Below are 13,606 nucleotides of genomic sequence, written 5' to 3' on the forward strand. Positions count from 1 at the left end.
GCGAGGAAGTACAAGAAGTAAAGAATCGGGAGGTCTAAAAGCAGCAGTCTCCAGCTGACTAAAAGCATGAATGAGTTCTAACTACAGTAGTTGTGAGATGATTGGACAGTCCATGTGGAGAAACAGCAGTTCAGGGGAAGTTCAATGAAAGAAATGGCTAATGGTGAGCAGACCATTTTATTAGTACAGTCAAATGTGGTTTAGATTGCAGAATCTAAATCTTTGCATCATTCTTTTGTGTCTTATTTATTGAAGTATTACCATATACTGTATACTGTTTACTCAGTGAGTTTATGCAGGCAAAGAATGTCATTGCACTTTGGTGAATTAGAGAAACTAATCCGAATCAAATTTATTTATTTTTGTATCTGCAGCCAGACGATACTTACTTTCAGACAATGTGATACGCTTGCTCGAGTTCCAACAGAAGAAGGTTGCACTTGCAAATCAGTTATATATCAGTAGGGGTAAGCTATATCAATATGCAATTGAAAAGATGATAAGATTTAAAAGTGGGTAATTTATGATTGAGTATAGAGCTTGAATATGAGTGCATGAGACTGTTGTTAAAACGACACTTATTGAGCTACTGATTTATTCTTCAACTGTTTTAGAACTTTGAAGTTTCCTTAAAGTGATAACCTGCACTAGGTTAGATTTGTATTGATGGAGTACTTAATGTTCTGTCCGTATTTGGCTTTAAGAAGATTCTCCTTTAGCTGATCCATCTTTCTAATGGTTTTCCATTCATTACATTTGGCCCCTCCAGCAAGCTGTCTAATGGAAGAGTTTACTATTGTTTCCAGCCTGATAGTTCCTTCAGTTTTCCACGTTTGGAAATGCTCAATATTGTTGGGCCAGGATCAGGCTGTGCACTGACAGCCTCTGAGATTGGCTGACATCCTAACAGGTGAAATATAGTTGAGGTACATAAGGAATGACTTCTCCTGTGGGATGTTATCCTGGCGAGAGTTATCTTTGTAAAGGGGAGCAGGGAATGGTCACCTGTTCTGTGGAAGGACAGGAGGTCAGCAGTGGCCCTTGTATTAGATGGAGCTTATCTCTTTTCTTTGTGCATTGCAGATGATAGAATTAGGTTTTTATAAGTTTTTGAATGATTTATCCCTCTGGAAATGAAATCAGCTTTTCACGAATGATATTATTTGTTTCTCTCTTAGTCCTCTAACTGGCATTTCAAGGTAATATCTATCAGCTACAGAAATTACAGGGAAAGAAGGTTAAGGTTATGGGTCTTTCTACATCAAAAAGTTATTTTATCAAACGGATTTTTAAAATTAGGAAATTTCATGGAAGAACATTGAAATATTAAGCGGAAAAGTTAGAATAAAAGAATTGTTTGCCATATAGGAACACTATTTATATGCATTGTGCTGCTTTGTGGTAAGGGGACTAGGGCGCACATTTTTCTGTATTGTAATCATAACATTTTCTTCAGATAGTTAATACCTGGAAATTTTAGTAGAATTTTTGAAATCATGAAAACACATCTCTTGATTTGAACTCAACTGCACTAATGGAAAGAAAATGTCCAACTGTTTCTGTAGCCTTGTGGAGGCCGTGTCTTGTTGCTTATTTATTTACTTATTTTACCTATTAGTTTCTAAGCCTATAGTGGTTGTTTTCTGAGTGTCAGAAATAAACATGAAGAGCCAGGGGGAGACTTACTAACTGCTAAAGGTATTTTGTACTTTGGAAATTTTGTTTATCTTTTACTCGCTTTTCACACAGATGTGTTAATTTTGCAGATCAATATTTCAAATCAATTCAGGAAAAATTAAAAAAGAATGAACTAATCCTCAAGGATGATTTAAAAATATTGTTACATTTGTGTCAAATACCAGCAGAAGTAGAACTAGCAAAGGATGTAATTTACAGGTATGTTCCTAAAATGTGAAACAGAATTTATCGTAATTGTGAATTACTGCATGAAGAAAAATCTCTTTATTCATTACTATTTATACTTTCTCATCAGGACTGAAGATAATGTGTGTGGACAGTTATTTTTGTATTTCACCTTTCCACTTTTCGGGCACTTTCAGGCAATAAAATTCTTTAGATTATTAGATTATGAGGACATGCAGTCCTTTTCCATTGTCATTTAGTAATGCATGCATTAAGAAATGATACAATATCCCCCGGTGAGATATCACAGAAGCACAGGACAGACCAAGACTGAAAAACTAACAAAACCACATAATTATAACATATAGTTACAACAGTGCAACAATACCATAACTTGATGAAGAACAGTAAAAAAGTTCAAAGTTTCTCAAAAGTCCCACATCTCACGCAGACGGGAGAAGGAAGAAAACACTCCCTGCCATGCCCAACCACAGTCCGACTCTGAGTCGTCTGAAAACTTCGAGCTCTGATCAGCCCTCTGACACCGAGTACCGAACACCATCTCTATCCGAACGCTTTGACCTCAGCCACGGTCGCCAGCAGCAGGCAAAGCTGGGGATTTTGAGGACTTCCCTCCGGAGATTCTCGATCACACAGTAACAACGGCAGCAAAACCAGGCATTTCAGAAATTTCTCCAGATGTTCCTCTGCTTCTCACGTCTGTCTTCATCAAATCAGAATTGTCCACAGCCCCTATTTAACAGACACGATATAATTTCACCGGAGAGCTGCGCACGCTGCGTCGCGCTGCCATCTTCTCCTCCCGCCTTATAATTCTCCAATGTAAATTGAGTTTAAAGTAACAATTTTCAGCAGTTCAACCCTGAAACTTTAATATTAAGTGCTAGAAATACTCAGCTAATTTAGTATTTCTGTGGAGAGAGAAGCAAGTTTGAATTTCAAATTGATAACATTTCCTCATTAAGTATGGCTGATATAAGCTGGGCTGTTTGTAAACCTACAGCTTGTTTCAGCCCCTACATACGAAATAAAACTTGGGAGACCAGCAGCATGGATTGGTTGGATTGTTTGAGACTGCAGGCAACTTCTAACTTGGGAATTCAGTTTGTGGTGTCATTTCCAACTTGCAAACTGTGCTGGCTATGAACAGTGCACAGGAATGGAACCCTAGTGTAACCCAGGGAAATTTAGAGTGGAACAAATGTGAGTTCGCAGAGAAAGAATGAAGTAGTTCCCAGTAGAGAAAGGGAAGGACTCTGGACCAAGGAGAACTTAAATGACACACTGTGGTGGTGTTGGTTATAAAAAGGCAGTGAAACAAAACCAGGTATCTCTGAAGGAGATGCAAATGGGATCAGATGATTGAACCCTAAACTTAATAGAAGTGGAAAGAAAAACAAATTGACTGTTAGAGAATGTGAAGTTAAAGCTATAATGACTCATCGCCTTGATGTTGTTGAATTCAATGTTGATTCTTGTGAGCATGAAAAGACAGAGAAATCAGAATGGGAGTGAGATGGAGAAATAAAGCAGAAGGCAACTAGAAGCTCATGGTCATCCTGTGGAATGAAGAGATGTGTTCTGCAAGCAATCGTCCATTCTGTGCTTGGATGCTCCAGTGAAGAGGAGACAAAACTGTAAGCCCTGAAAGTACTAAAATTGTGCTAAGTTAGAAGTACAAGTGCATCACAGCTGCACCTAGACAGTGTGTTTGAGGCCCTGGATGTGGGAAGGGAAGGTAAAAGAGCAGATGCTGCATTTCCTGTGATTCCAGAGAAACTGGTGCATACACAAGAGTCGCAGGTTAAGCAATGCTTTTGGAGTACTGGAAGAGGAGAAGAGGGTTGATGATGGTGGCATCACACTGGAGCTGTCTAAGATATTGGAGCCTGATCTATTGAATATGGAAACTGGTGAGTGGAAGATGAAGTTAAGGGCAATCCTTGTTTTAGATTACAGGGAAGCAAGTGAGAACGGAAGTGTGGAAAATGGTAAAAGCATGGTTAAGAGCCCTGCGCTAATGGTGGAGGCAAAGCCATAGTTAAGGAAAACATTTTATAAGCACTGTTGTGGAAGGAAGTGTGGTCAGACTGATATGCTGTTGTTGATAAAAGTTCGAGAGTAAAATGAATGAAAAGTCATGAAAAATCAGCTCTTCCTTGTTACCAGCCGCTGTATTTCCAGCATCACTTGTTTTTATTTTGGATTTCCACATTCTGCAGTTTTTTTTTGGATTAACTGTGGAGTTTAAGTAGAAATTGTTCAACATTTGAACAAGTCCTGCTGGGGTCAGGGCAGTGAAGATGGAAACGATTGTCAGGGCAACAGGTAGGGGATTCTGTGGACACGAAAAGGAAACACGGATGGTAGTTTGCCTCTTGGTGCCAGGTTCCAAGATGTTTTTGGACTTGTCCACAATATCCTGAAATGGGAAGGTGGTACTATTGGTAACAGTGACATAGGAAGAAAAAGGGACGAGGTCCTGAAAACAGAATATGGGGAGTTGGCAAGGAAGTTGAGTAGCAGGACCTCAAGGGTTGTAATCTTGGGATTGCTGCCTGTGTCACGTGACAGTGAGGATAGGACTAGAGTGAAGTGGCAGATAAATATGTGGCTGAAGAATTGGAGCAGGGGTCAGGGTTTCAGATTTCTGGATAATTGGGACTTCTTCTGGGGCAGGTGCGATCTGTACAAAAGGGATGGGTTGCACTTGAATCCGGGGGGGACCAGTATTCTTGTGGGTAGATTTACTAGAGCTGATGGGAGTGATATAAACTAATATGGCAGGAGGATGGAAACCAGTATGGTAGAGCTGAGGATGAGCCAGCAGGTTTACAAGTAGATGATGGGTATAAAATCAATGTAAGGGAGGACAAGCCAATGATTGGGTGCAAATGCAGACAGAGCAAAGAGTTAAATTGTACCACAGAGCTGAAATTCAAAAGGATGAAGAATGAAGGAATGAAGAATAAATGCTACATATAATGCACGCAGCGTTCAGAATAAGATGGATGAACTGATGGCACAATTAGAGATTGGTTGGTATGACATTGTTGGCATCACTGAGTTGTGGCTAAAAGAAGAGGAGCTTAACATCAAAGGATATGCTTTGTATTGAAAGGATGGACAGGAAGGCATAGGTGCTGGTGTGGCTCTGCAGTAAGAGATGGAGCTACATCTTTAGAAAGGTAACATAGGGTCAGAGAATGTTGGATCTTTGTGGGTGGAGTTGAGAAATTGCAAGGGTAAAATATCCATCATCGGAATTGTATATAGCCCTCTAAATAGCAGCCAAGATGTGGCTTTCAGATATGCAAGGGGATTGGGAAAATCAGGTTGGTGTCGGATTGCAAGGGAGGGAATTTGTTGAATGCCTATGAAATGGCTTTTTAGAGCAGCTTGTGTTTGAGCCTACTTGGGGAAAGGCTATCTTAGATTGGGTGTTGTGTAATTACCCTGATCTTATTAGGGAAGCTTAACATAAAAGAGTGCTTAGGAGGCAGTGATTATAATATGATTGAATTCATACTGCAATTTGATAGGGAGAAGCACAAGTCATAATGTATCAGTATTCCAGTGGAATAAAGGGAATTATAGAGGGATGAAAGAGAAGCTTGCCCAGGTAGATTAGAGGGGATACTGGCGGGAATGATGGCAGAGCAGAGATGGCTGAAGTTTCTGCAAATAGTAGAGAAGGTGCAGGATAGATATATCCCACAGAAGAAGTTGTTCCCAAATGGCAGGGATAGGCAACTGTGGCTGACAAAGGATGTTAAGGACTACATAACAGCCAGGACTAGAAAGCACTAGATAGGGTGGATCTGGAGAGGATGTTTCCTGTTGTGGGCGTATCCAGAACTAGAGGGCAAAACCTCAAAATTGAGGGGCAACCCTTTAGAACAGAAATAAGGAGGAATTTTGTTAGCTAGAGTAGTAAATCTGTGTAATGCTCTGCCGCAGACTGCGGTGAAGGAGAAGTCAGTGCGTATATTTAATGCAGTAATTGATCATTTCCTGACTGGTCAGGGCATCAAAGGATATGGCCAGAAGGCAGGTAGGTGTATGGGGTTGAGAGGGATCCGGGATCAGCCAAGTTGGAATGGCGGAGCTGACTGGATGGACTGAATGACCTAATTCTGCTCCTATATCTTGTGGTCTTGTGACTATATTCAAGGAAGAAGTGAAGTGTTGTGAGGTTGTGTGGAGGGATTGGACAACCTAGAAAGCAAAATGCTGCAGATGCTTGAAAGCTGAAGTAAAACTAGAAAACGCTGTATGAAATTGTCTGGGCAGGCTGTGTCTGTAGAGGGGATGGATTGTGGGGGGGAAGAGAGAAACTGGTTTTGCTGGCAAGTATAGAACAATCACTGTTATCAATTGAAATTACTCCTAACAGATTGAGTTCTAAAAAGTAATCAAGTCCTCATCAGTCTTAAAAGTGGTCATCATCCCATCATTCTTTGGTTATGCAATTATGCCTACATTATAAAAGTAACGCAGGAATTTCTGATGCATAGATTACTCTGTAAATCTGGTAACATGATAAGAAACAGTTTGAAATACAGACTTGGGAAATATGTAACCATGTGAGTATTAAGGTCCAATAAGGAGTGCAATGATTTTTTCATGTCCACTTTAAGACAACTGTTGTGAAGTGATAGCTTCAGTTAATGAAACAAAAAACTTAATGAAACAACCAAAATGAATCGAGCATTCTTCGTCAGAAAGCAAGCTATTACTTCCAAACCTTGTAGTAACCCAAAAAAATACTGTGTTGCTTCTGTTTTTCCTGGCTCTCTCTTTGTAAAATCCTAGCTCCAACTGTCTTGTAGCCTTACACCACAGCTTCCAGATCCCAAAGCAAGCCCCACAGCTATGTGCCTAATAAATACTGCTGAGTAATCGCTCTGTGAAAGCTGAGAAGATCAATAGCCAATCTGTTTGTTTCCAGTGTTCAACAACTCTGATGATACCTAGAAAAGCTCCAGTGTTGCTGGAAGGAACATACTGAAGCAGTAATCCTGCAGATTTTGCTGCTATCTATCTATCTATCTTATCTATTTATTTATGAAGGAAGGAAAGCTTTTTGTACTCCAGCCCAGGCTTATTCCAACAGTGAAAGTGCAAACACTGTGGCGAAAATCCGATTGTCTCTCAGGATCTTGTCAGTGTTGCAGGGAGTCCTTCCCTAATGGAGCTGTTGACTTTCTAATGGGAAAACAATGAATAGTGCAATGGGGAAGCAGAAGTAAATTGTTGGACAGTTTCGAAACCCTCCTCTCTAACCTCAACCTTTACTTCATCTAAAGTGATCATTTGAGCACGTCAGAACAAAAGATTCATCAAGTACAAATGGGAGGTTGAAATAAATCAGTTACGTTAAGGAACACTGGACGTTTTTTGCTTCTTAACAATGCGGTAGCATGGTGGTTAACACAATGCTTTATGGTAGCAGCAATCTGGCTTCTTACCATGACCATGTGGGTTTCCTCCCACAGCCCAAAGACATACTGGTTGGAAGATTAATTGGTCATTGTAAATTGTCCCATGATTAGGCTGGGATTAAATCGGGGGATTGCTGGCCAGCAAGGCGCGGCTCAACAGGCCTATTCCGCGCTGTCTGTCTATAAATAAGCACGTGAAAAGAAATGATGGGTTATCTGTCGGGCTGTCAGCCAGAACTGATCGGTAGCTTCCTGTCATGACAACAGTGGTGGGCTTGAAATTGAAATGGTGACTAACAATATAGTTTTGCAGTTACCAAAAGAAAGCTATTCATGTTTGTGCCGGATTTTTGAAAGATTCATTCATCTGCTCCCACTAATCTTTTATTTTCCATGGTCCTGTAATCCCCATTAAAAGTCACTGTTGCACAGCGATCTGCTTAAATCCATTTTAGGAAAAGCATTGCCAATCATAACAATTTATCAAGTATTTCCCTGGGCCATTTGTCAATTACAGGTTTAAATACTGGCCCATCCGCATATTTTCTCCCTCTCCTCTCTTGAGGAATTTGACCAACTTCCTGAAAACTATTCTCTCATTGTTATTGATGCAAGTGCCTGAATTTCTCTTCTCTCCAAGTCATTAATGTCTTATCATCCTTCCTGCAATTCCAGTAATTCCTCATTGTCCAAATTTTGAAGAGCTAATTGTTTTGTTAAAGTGGGTAATATATTTAGTTCTTTAAAATACTGATAATTGTGTTGGTATGAAGATAACATAATAACTTAAGTGCAAAGTTAATCAGTTATATCATAAGCTAGAACAACAGTTGTTGGGAGTTTTAATAACTGATTTGGGCACTATCATTTTGTATAATTCTGTGCCATTAATATGAAGTACAATAATGGTTTGCCAACAGGTACCATGCTGAAAACAAAAACATGGCCTTTGGAGAATTTAAGTTTGGACCTCTGTTCGTAAGGCTGTGTTATGAATTGGGTCTTGAAGGAACTGCAGAAGAGATGGTGAAAGACCAGGTACAGCTTTTTGACTAAAATCCATAGCTATTTATTAAATAAGGTTATTAGGAGAGATGACAGATAAATGGAGTTAACATATAACTCTTATACAGGTAAAGAATATTGATGCGGTTTAGAGTAATTGTCCTTAATATAATTCCTCTATGTATCAAAATAAAATCTAGTTTTCTGAAAGTTACAATGTACATTTCCCTCAAAGATTAGATTGTGAGCCATTCATGGTCATAAATTTATACAGCATGAGCACAGGGCCTTTAGCCCAACTTGTCCACACTGAGCAAGGTGCCATCCTGAGGAATGCAGGCAAAAGGGACTTAGACCCATATCTTTCTAAACCTTTCCTATCTTACTTATCCAAATGTCTTCTAAACTTGGTAATTATACTTGCCGCTACCATTTTTCTTATTACTATGAGTAAGTAAAGCCAAAGATCTGTACCTTTTTATTTCAAATGCTTATTTGGTTGTTCATTATAGTTAAATTTGTTTGATAGACAAAACCTACAACTAAAACATGTTTGTCCTCTTGAAGTATAACTGTATTGCAAATTCTCAGCCTGTTACCAACTCTAATGACAAATCTGGAACCAATTGTTTTATTATGACAGCTCTTTGTATACCATCGTTGTAATATGTATTCGCAATTTCAAATGGACATTTTGCTAAAATCTTTACAAATACAGGTGTAATGTTTGTACCTATCATAAGTGAAGCACACTCAGGGATTTTAGTGATATACTAAATCAGTGGTCCCCAACTACCGGGCCGCAAAGCACGTGCTACCGGGCCGCGAGGAAACGATATGATTTGGCGATATGAGTCAGCTGCACCTTTCCTCATTCCCTGTCATGCCCAATGTTGAACTTGAACATAGGGTTGCCAACTGTTCCATATTTACCGGGACATCCCATATATTGGGCTAAATTGGTTTGTCCCATACGGGACCGCCCTTGTCCTGTATTTCCCCCGCTAAGGTAGAGCATTCCTATGAAACCTTTCGTGCAGAAATGGCGTGAAGCGAAGAAGCAATCACCATTAATTTATATGGGAAAAATTTTTGAGCATTCCCAGACCCAAAAAAACCTACCAAATCATACCAAATAACACATAAAACCGAAAATAACACTAACATATAGTAAAGGCAGGAATGATATGATAAATACACAGCCTATATAAAGTAGAAATGATGTATGTACAGTGTAGTCAGGAAGATGAAGGCAAAAGCGATTTGTGGGGGAAAAAATAGGCACGTACGCGCACATCACATGCTCAGTCACGCATGTGCACACAGGTGCCCGCGTGAGGCTTCATGGTCATGGTAGTCTTTCCTGGGGTAAAGTGTCCCGGGATTTGACTGCTACTTTTGTCCCTTATTAGGGAGTGAGAAAGTTGGCAACCCTAACTGTAAAAGACATGTTGAAGAGAGTTTAACCCTACTTGAACACCTCCCCCACCGGGACAGCTGGTCCGCAAGAATATTGTCAATATTAAACTGGTCCGCGATGCAAAAAAGGTTGGGGACCCCTGTAATAGAAACCATAGAAACCATAGAAACTAAAGCACAGAAACAGACCTTTTGGCCCTTCTTGGCTGTGCCGAACCATTTTCTGCCTAGTCCCACTGACCTGAACACAGCCCATATCCCTCCATAACACCTCCCATCCATGTATCTGTCCAACTTATTCTTAAATGTTAAAAAAGAACCCGCATTTACCACCTCATCTGGCAGCTCATTCCACACTCCCACCACTCTCTATGTGAAGAAGCCCCACCTAATGTTCCCTTTAAACTTTTCCCCCCTCACCCTTAACCCATGTCCTCTGGTTTTTTTCTCCCCTTGCCTCAGTGGAAAAAGCCTGCTTGCATTCACTCTATCTATACCCATCATAATTTTATATACCTCTATCAAATCTCCCCTCATTCTTCTACGCTGCAGGGAATAAAGTCCTAACCTATTCAACCTTTCTCTGTAACTGAGTTTCTCAAGTCCCGGCAACATCCTTGTAAACATTCTCTGCACTCTTTCAACTGTATTTATATCCTTCCTGTAATTTGGTGGCTAAAACTGAACACAATACTCCAGATTTGGCCTCACCAATGCCTTATACAACCTCATCATAACATTCCAGCTCTTATACTCAATACTTTGATTAATAAAGGCCAATGTACCAAAAGCTCTCTTTACGACCCTATCTACCTGTTACGCCACTTTTAGGGAATTTTGTATCTGTATTCCCAGATCCCTCTGTTCTACTGCACTCCTCAGTGCCTTACCATTAACCCTGTATGTTCTACCTTGGTTTGTCCTTACAACGTGCAATACCTCACACTTGTTTGTATTAAACTCCATCTGCCATTTTTCAGCCCATTTTTCTAGCTGGTCCAAGTCCCTCTGCAGGCTCTGAAAACCTTCCTCACTGTCTACTACACCTCCAGTCTTTGTATCATCAGCAAATTTGCTGATCCAATTTACCACATTATCATCCAGATCATTGATATAGATGACAAATAACAATGGACCCAGCACTGATCCCTGTGGCATACCACTAGTCACGGGCCTCCACTCAGAGAAGCAATTCTCTACCACCACTCTTTGGCTTCTTCCATTGAGCCAATGACTAATCCAATTTACCACCTCTCCATGTATACCTAGCGACTGAATTTTCCTAATTAACCTCCCATGCGGGACCTTGTCAAAGGCCTTACTGAAGTCCATGTAGACAATATCCACTGCCTTCCCTTCAACCACTTTCCTGGTAACCTCCTCGAAAAACTCCAATAGATTGGTCAAACATGACCTACCACGCACAAAGCCATGTTGACTCTCCCTAATAAGTCCCTGTCTATCCAAATGCTTGTAGATTCTGTCTCTTATACCTACTACCGACGTTAAACTTACCGGCCTATAATTTCCCGGATTACTTTTCGATCCTTTTTTTAAACAACGAAACAACATGAGCCACTCTCCAATCCTCCGGCACCTCACCCGTAGACAGAGACATTTTAAATATTTCTGCCAGGAACCCTCGCAATTTCAACACTAGAGACTTCAAGGTCCGAGGGAACACTCGGTCAGGTCCCGGGGATTTAATTTTAATTTTCCTCAAGACAGCAAGCACCTCCTCCTTTTCAATCTGTACAGTTTCCATGATCTCACTACTTGATTCCCTCAATTCCATAGACTTCATGCCAGCTTCCTTAGTAAATACAGCCGCAAAAAACCTATTTAAGATCTTCCCCATTTCCTTTGGTTCCGCACATAGCTGACCACTCTGATCTTCAAGAGGACCAATTTTATCCCTTACAATCCTTTTGCTCTTAATATACCTGTAAAAGCTCTTTGGATTATCCTTCACTTTGACTGCCAATGCAACCTCATGTCTTCTTTTAGCCCTCCTGATTACTTTCTTAAGTATTTTCTTGCACTTCTTATACTCCTCAAGCACCCGATTTACTCCCTGTTTCCTATACATTTCATACAACTCCCTCTTCTTTATCAGAGTTGCAATATCCCTTGAGAACCAAGGTTCCTTATTCCTATTCAATTTGCCTTTAATCCTGACAGGAACATACAAACTCTGCACTCTCAAAATTTCCCCTTTGAAGGCTCACCTACCAATCACATCTTTGCCAGAGAACAATCTGTCCCAATCCACGCTTTTTAGATCCTTTCTCATTTCTTCAAATTTGGCCTTCTTCCAGTTCAGAACCTCAACCCTAGGACTAGATCTATCCTTGTCCATGATCAAATTGAAACTAATGGTGTTATGATCACTGGAACCAAAGTGCTCCCCTACACAGACTTCCGTCACTTGTCCTAACTCGTTTCCTAACAGGAGATCCAATATTGCATCCCCTCTAGTTGGTCCCTCTATATATTGATTTAGAAAACTTCCCTGAACACATTTTACAAACTCTAAACCATCTAGACCCCTAACAGTATGGGAGTCCCAATCAATGTATGGAAAATTAAAATCCCCTACCACCACAACTTTATGTTTCCTGCAGTTGCCTGCTATCTCTCTGCAGATTTGCTCTTCCAAGTCTCGTTGAGTATTGGGTGGTCTGTAATACAATCCCACTAACGTGGCCATACCTTTCCTGTTTCTCAGCTCCACCCATAAGGACACAGTAGACAAGCCCCCTAATCTGTCCTGCCTGAGCACTGCTGTAATATTTTCCCTAACAAGCAATGATACTCCCCCACCTTTCATTCCTCTGCTTCGATCACATCTGAAACATCGGAACCCTGGAATATTAAGCTGCCAGTCCTGCCCCTCCTGTAGCCAAGTTTCACTAATTGCTATAACGTCATAATTCCATGTGTCAATCCACGCCCTCAACTCATCCGCCTTCCCCGCAATACTCCTAGCGTTGAAATATATACACCTCAGAAGATTTTTACCACCACTCACAACCTTTCTATCAGCGGATTTGCTTGAACTTTTAACATCATTTATTTTCACCCCAGCCACACTGTCAACTGTGGCACTCTGGTTCCCATCCCCCTGCAAGTCTAGTTTAAAGCCTCCCCAATAGCACTAACAAACCTCCCTGAAGGGATATTGGTCCTCCTGTAGTTCAAGTGTAACCCGTCTCTCTTGCAGGTCCCACCTGCCCCAGAAGAGGTCCCAATGATCCTGAAATCTGAAACCCTGCCCCCTACACCAGTTCCTCAGCCACTTGTTCATCCTCCAGAGCATCCTATTCTTACCCTCACTGGCACGTAGCACGGGTAGCAATCCTGAGATTACCACCCTTGAGGTCCTGCTTTTCAACTTCCTACCAAGCTCTCTATACTCGCTCTCCAGGACCTCCTCACTCTTCCATGCTATGTCTTTGGTACCGATGTGCACCACGACATCTGGCTGATCACCCTCCCACTTCAGAATGTCATGCAAGCGATCAGAGACATCCTTGACCCTGTCACCCGGGAGGCAACAAACCATCCTGGATTCTCTGTCACGACCACAGAACCTCCTATCTGCACCTCTAACTATCGAGTCCCCTGTCACTACCGCTCTCCTCTTTTTCCACCCTCCCTTCTGCACTGCAGAGCCAGACTCAGTGCCAGAGATCCGGCTACTGCAGCTTGTCCCAGGTAAGTCATCCCCCCGCCCCCCCCAACAGTATCCAATGCGGTATACTTGTTGTTGAGGGGAATGGCCACAGGGGATCTCTGCTCTGCCTGCCCTTTCCTCTTCCCTTGCCTGACAGTGACCCAATTTCCTGTCCTCT

General features: G+C 41.2%; 1 protein-coding gene across 1 annotated transcript in view; it reads left to right on the forward strand.

Moving 5' to 3' along the window:
* ptcd2 (pentatricopeptide repeat domain 2) overlaps nt 1-13,606 on the forward strand; it is a 40,005-nt gene that overhangs the window by 4,086 nt on the left and 22,313 nt on the right. Inside the window, exons 3-5 of the mRNA XM_063049220.1 lie at nt 375-467; nt 1,767-1,896; nt 8,249-8,366. Coding sequence (XP_062905290.1) covers nt 375-467; nt 1,767-1,896; nt 8,249-8,366 — 341 coding nt within the window. The remainder of the gene's footprint in view (nt 1-374; nt 468-1,766; nt 1,897-8,248; nt 8,367-13,606) is intronic.

This window comes from Mobula hypostoma, chromosome 5, assembly GCF_963921235.1.
Source record: "Mobula hypostoma chromosome 5, sMobHyp1.1, whole genome shotgun sequence".
Taxonomy (NCBI): Eukaryota; Metazoa; Chordata; class Chondrichthyes; order Myliobatiformes; family Myliobatidae; genus Mobula; species Mobula hypostoma.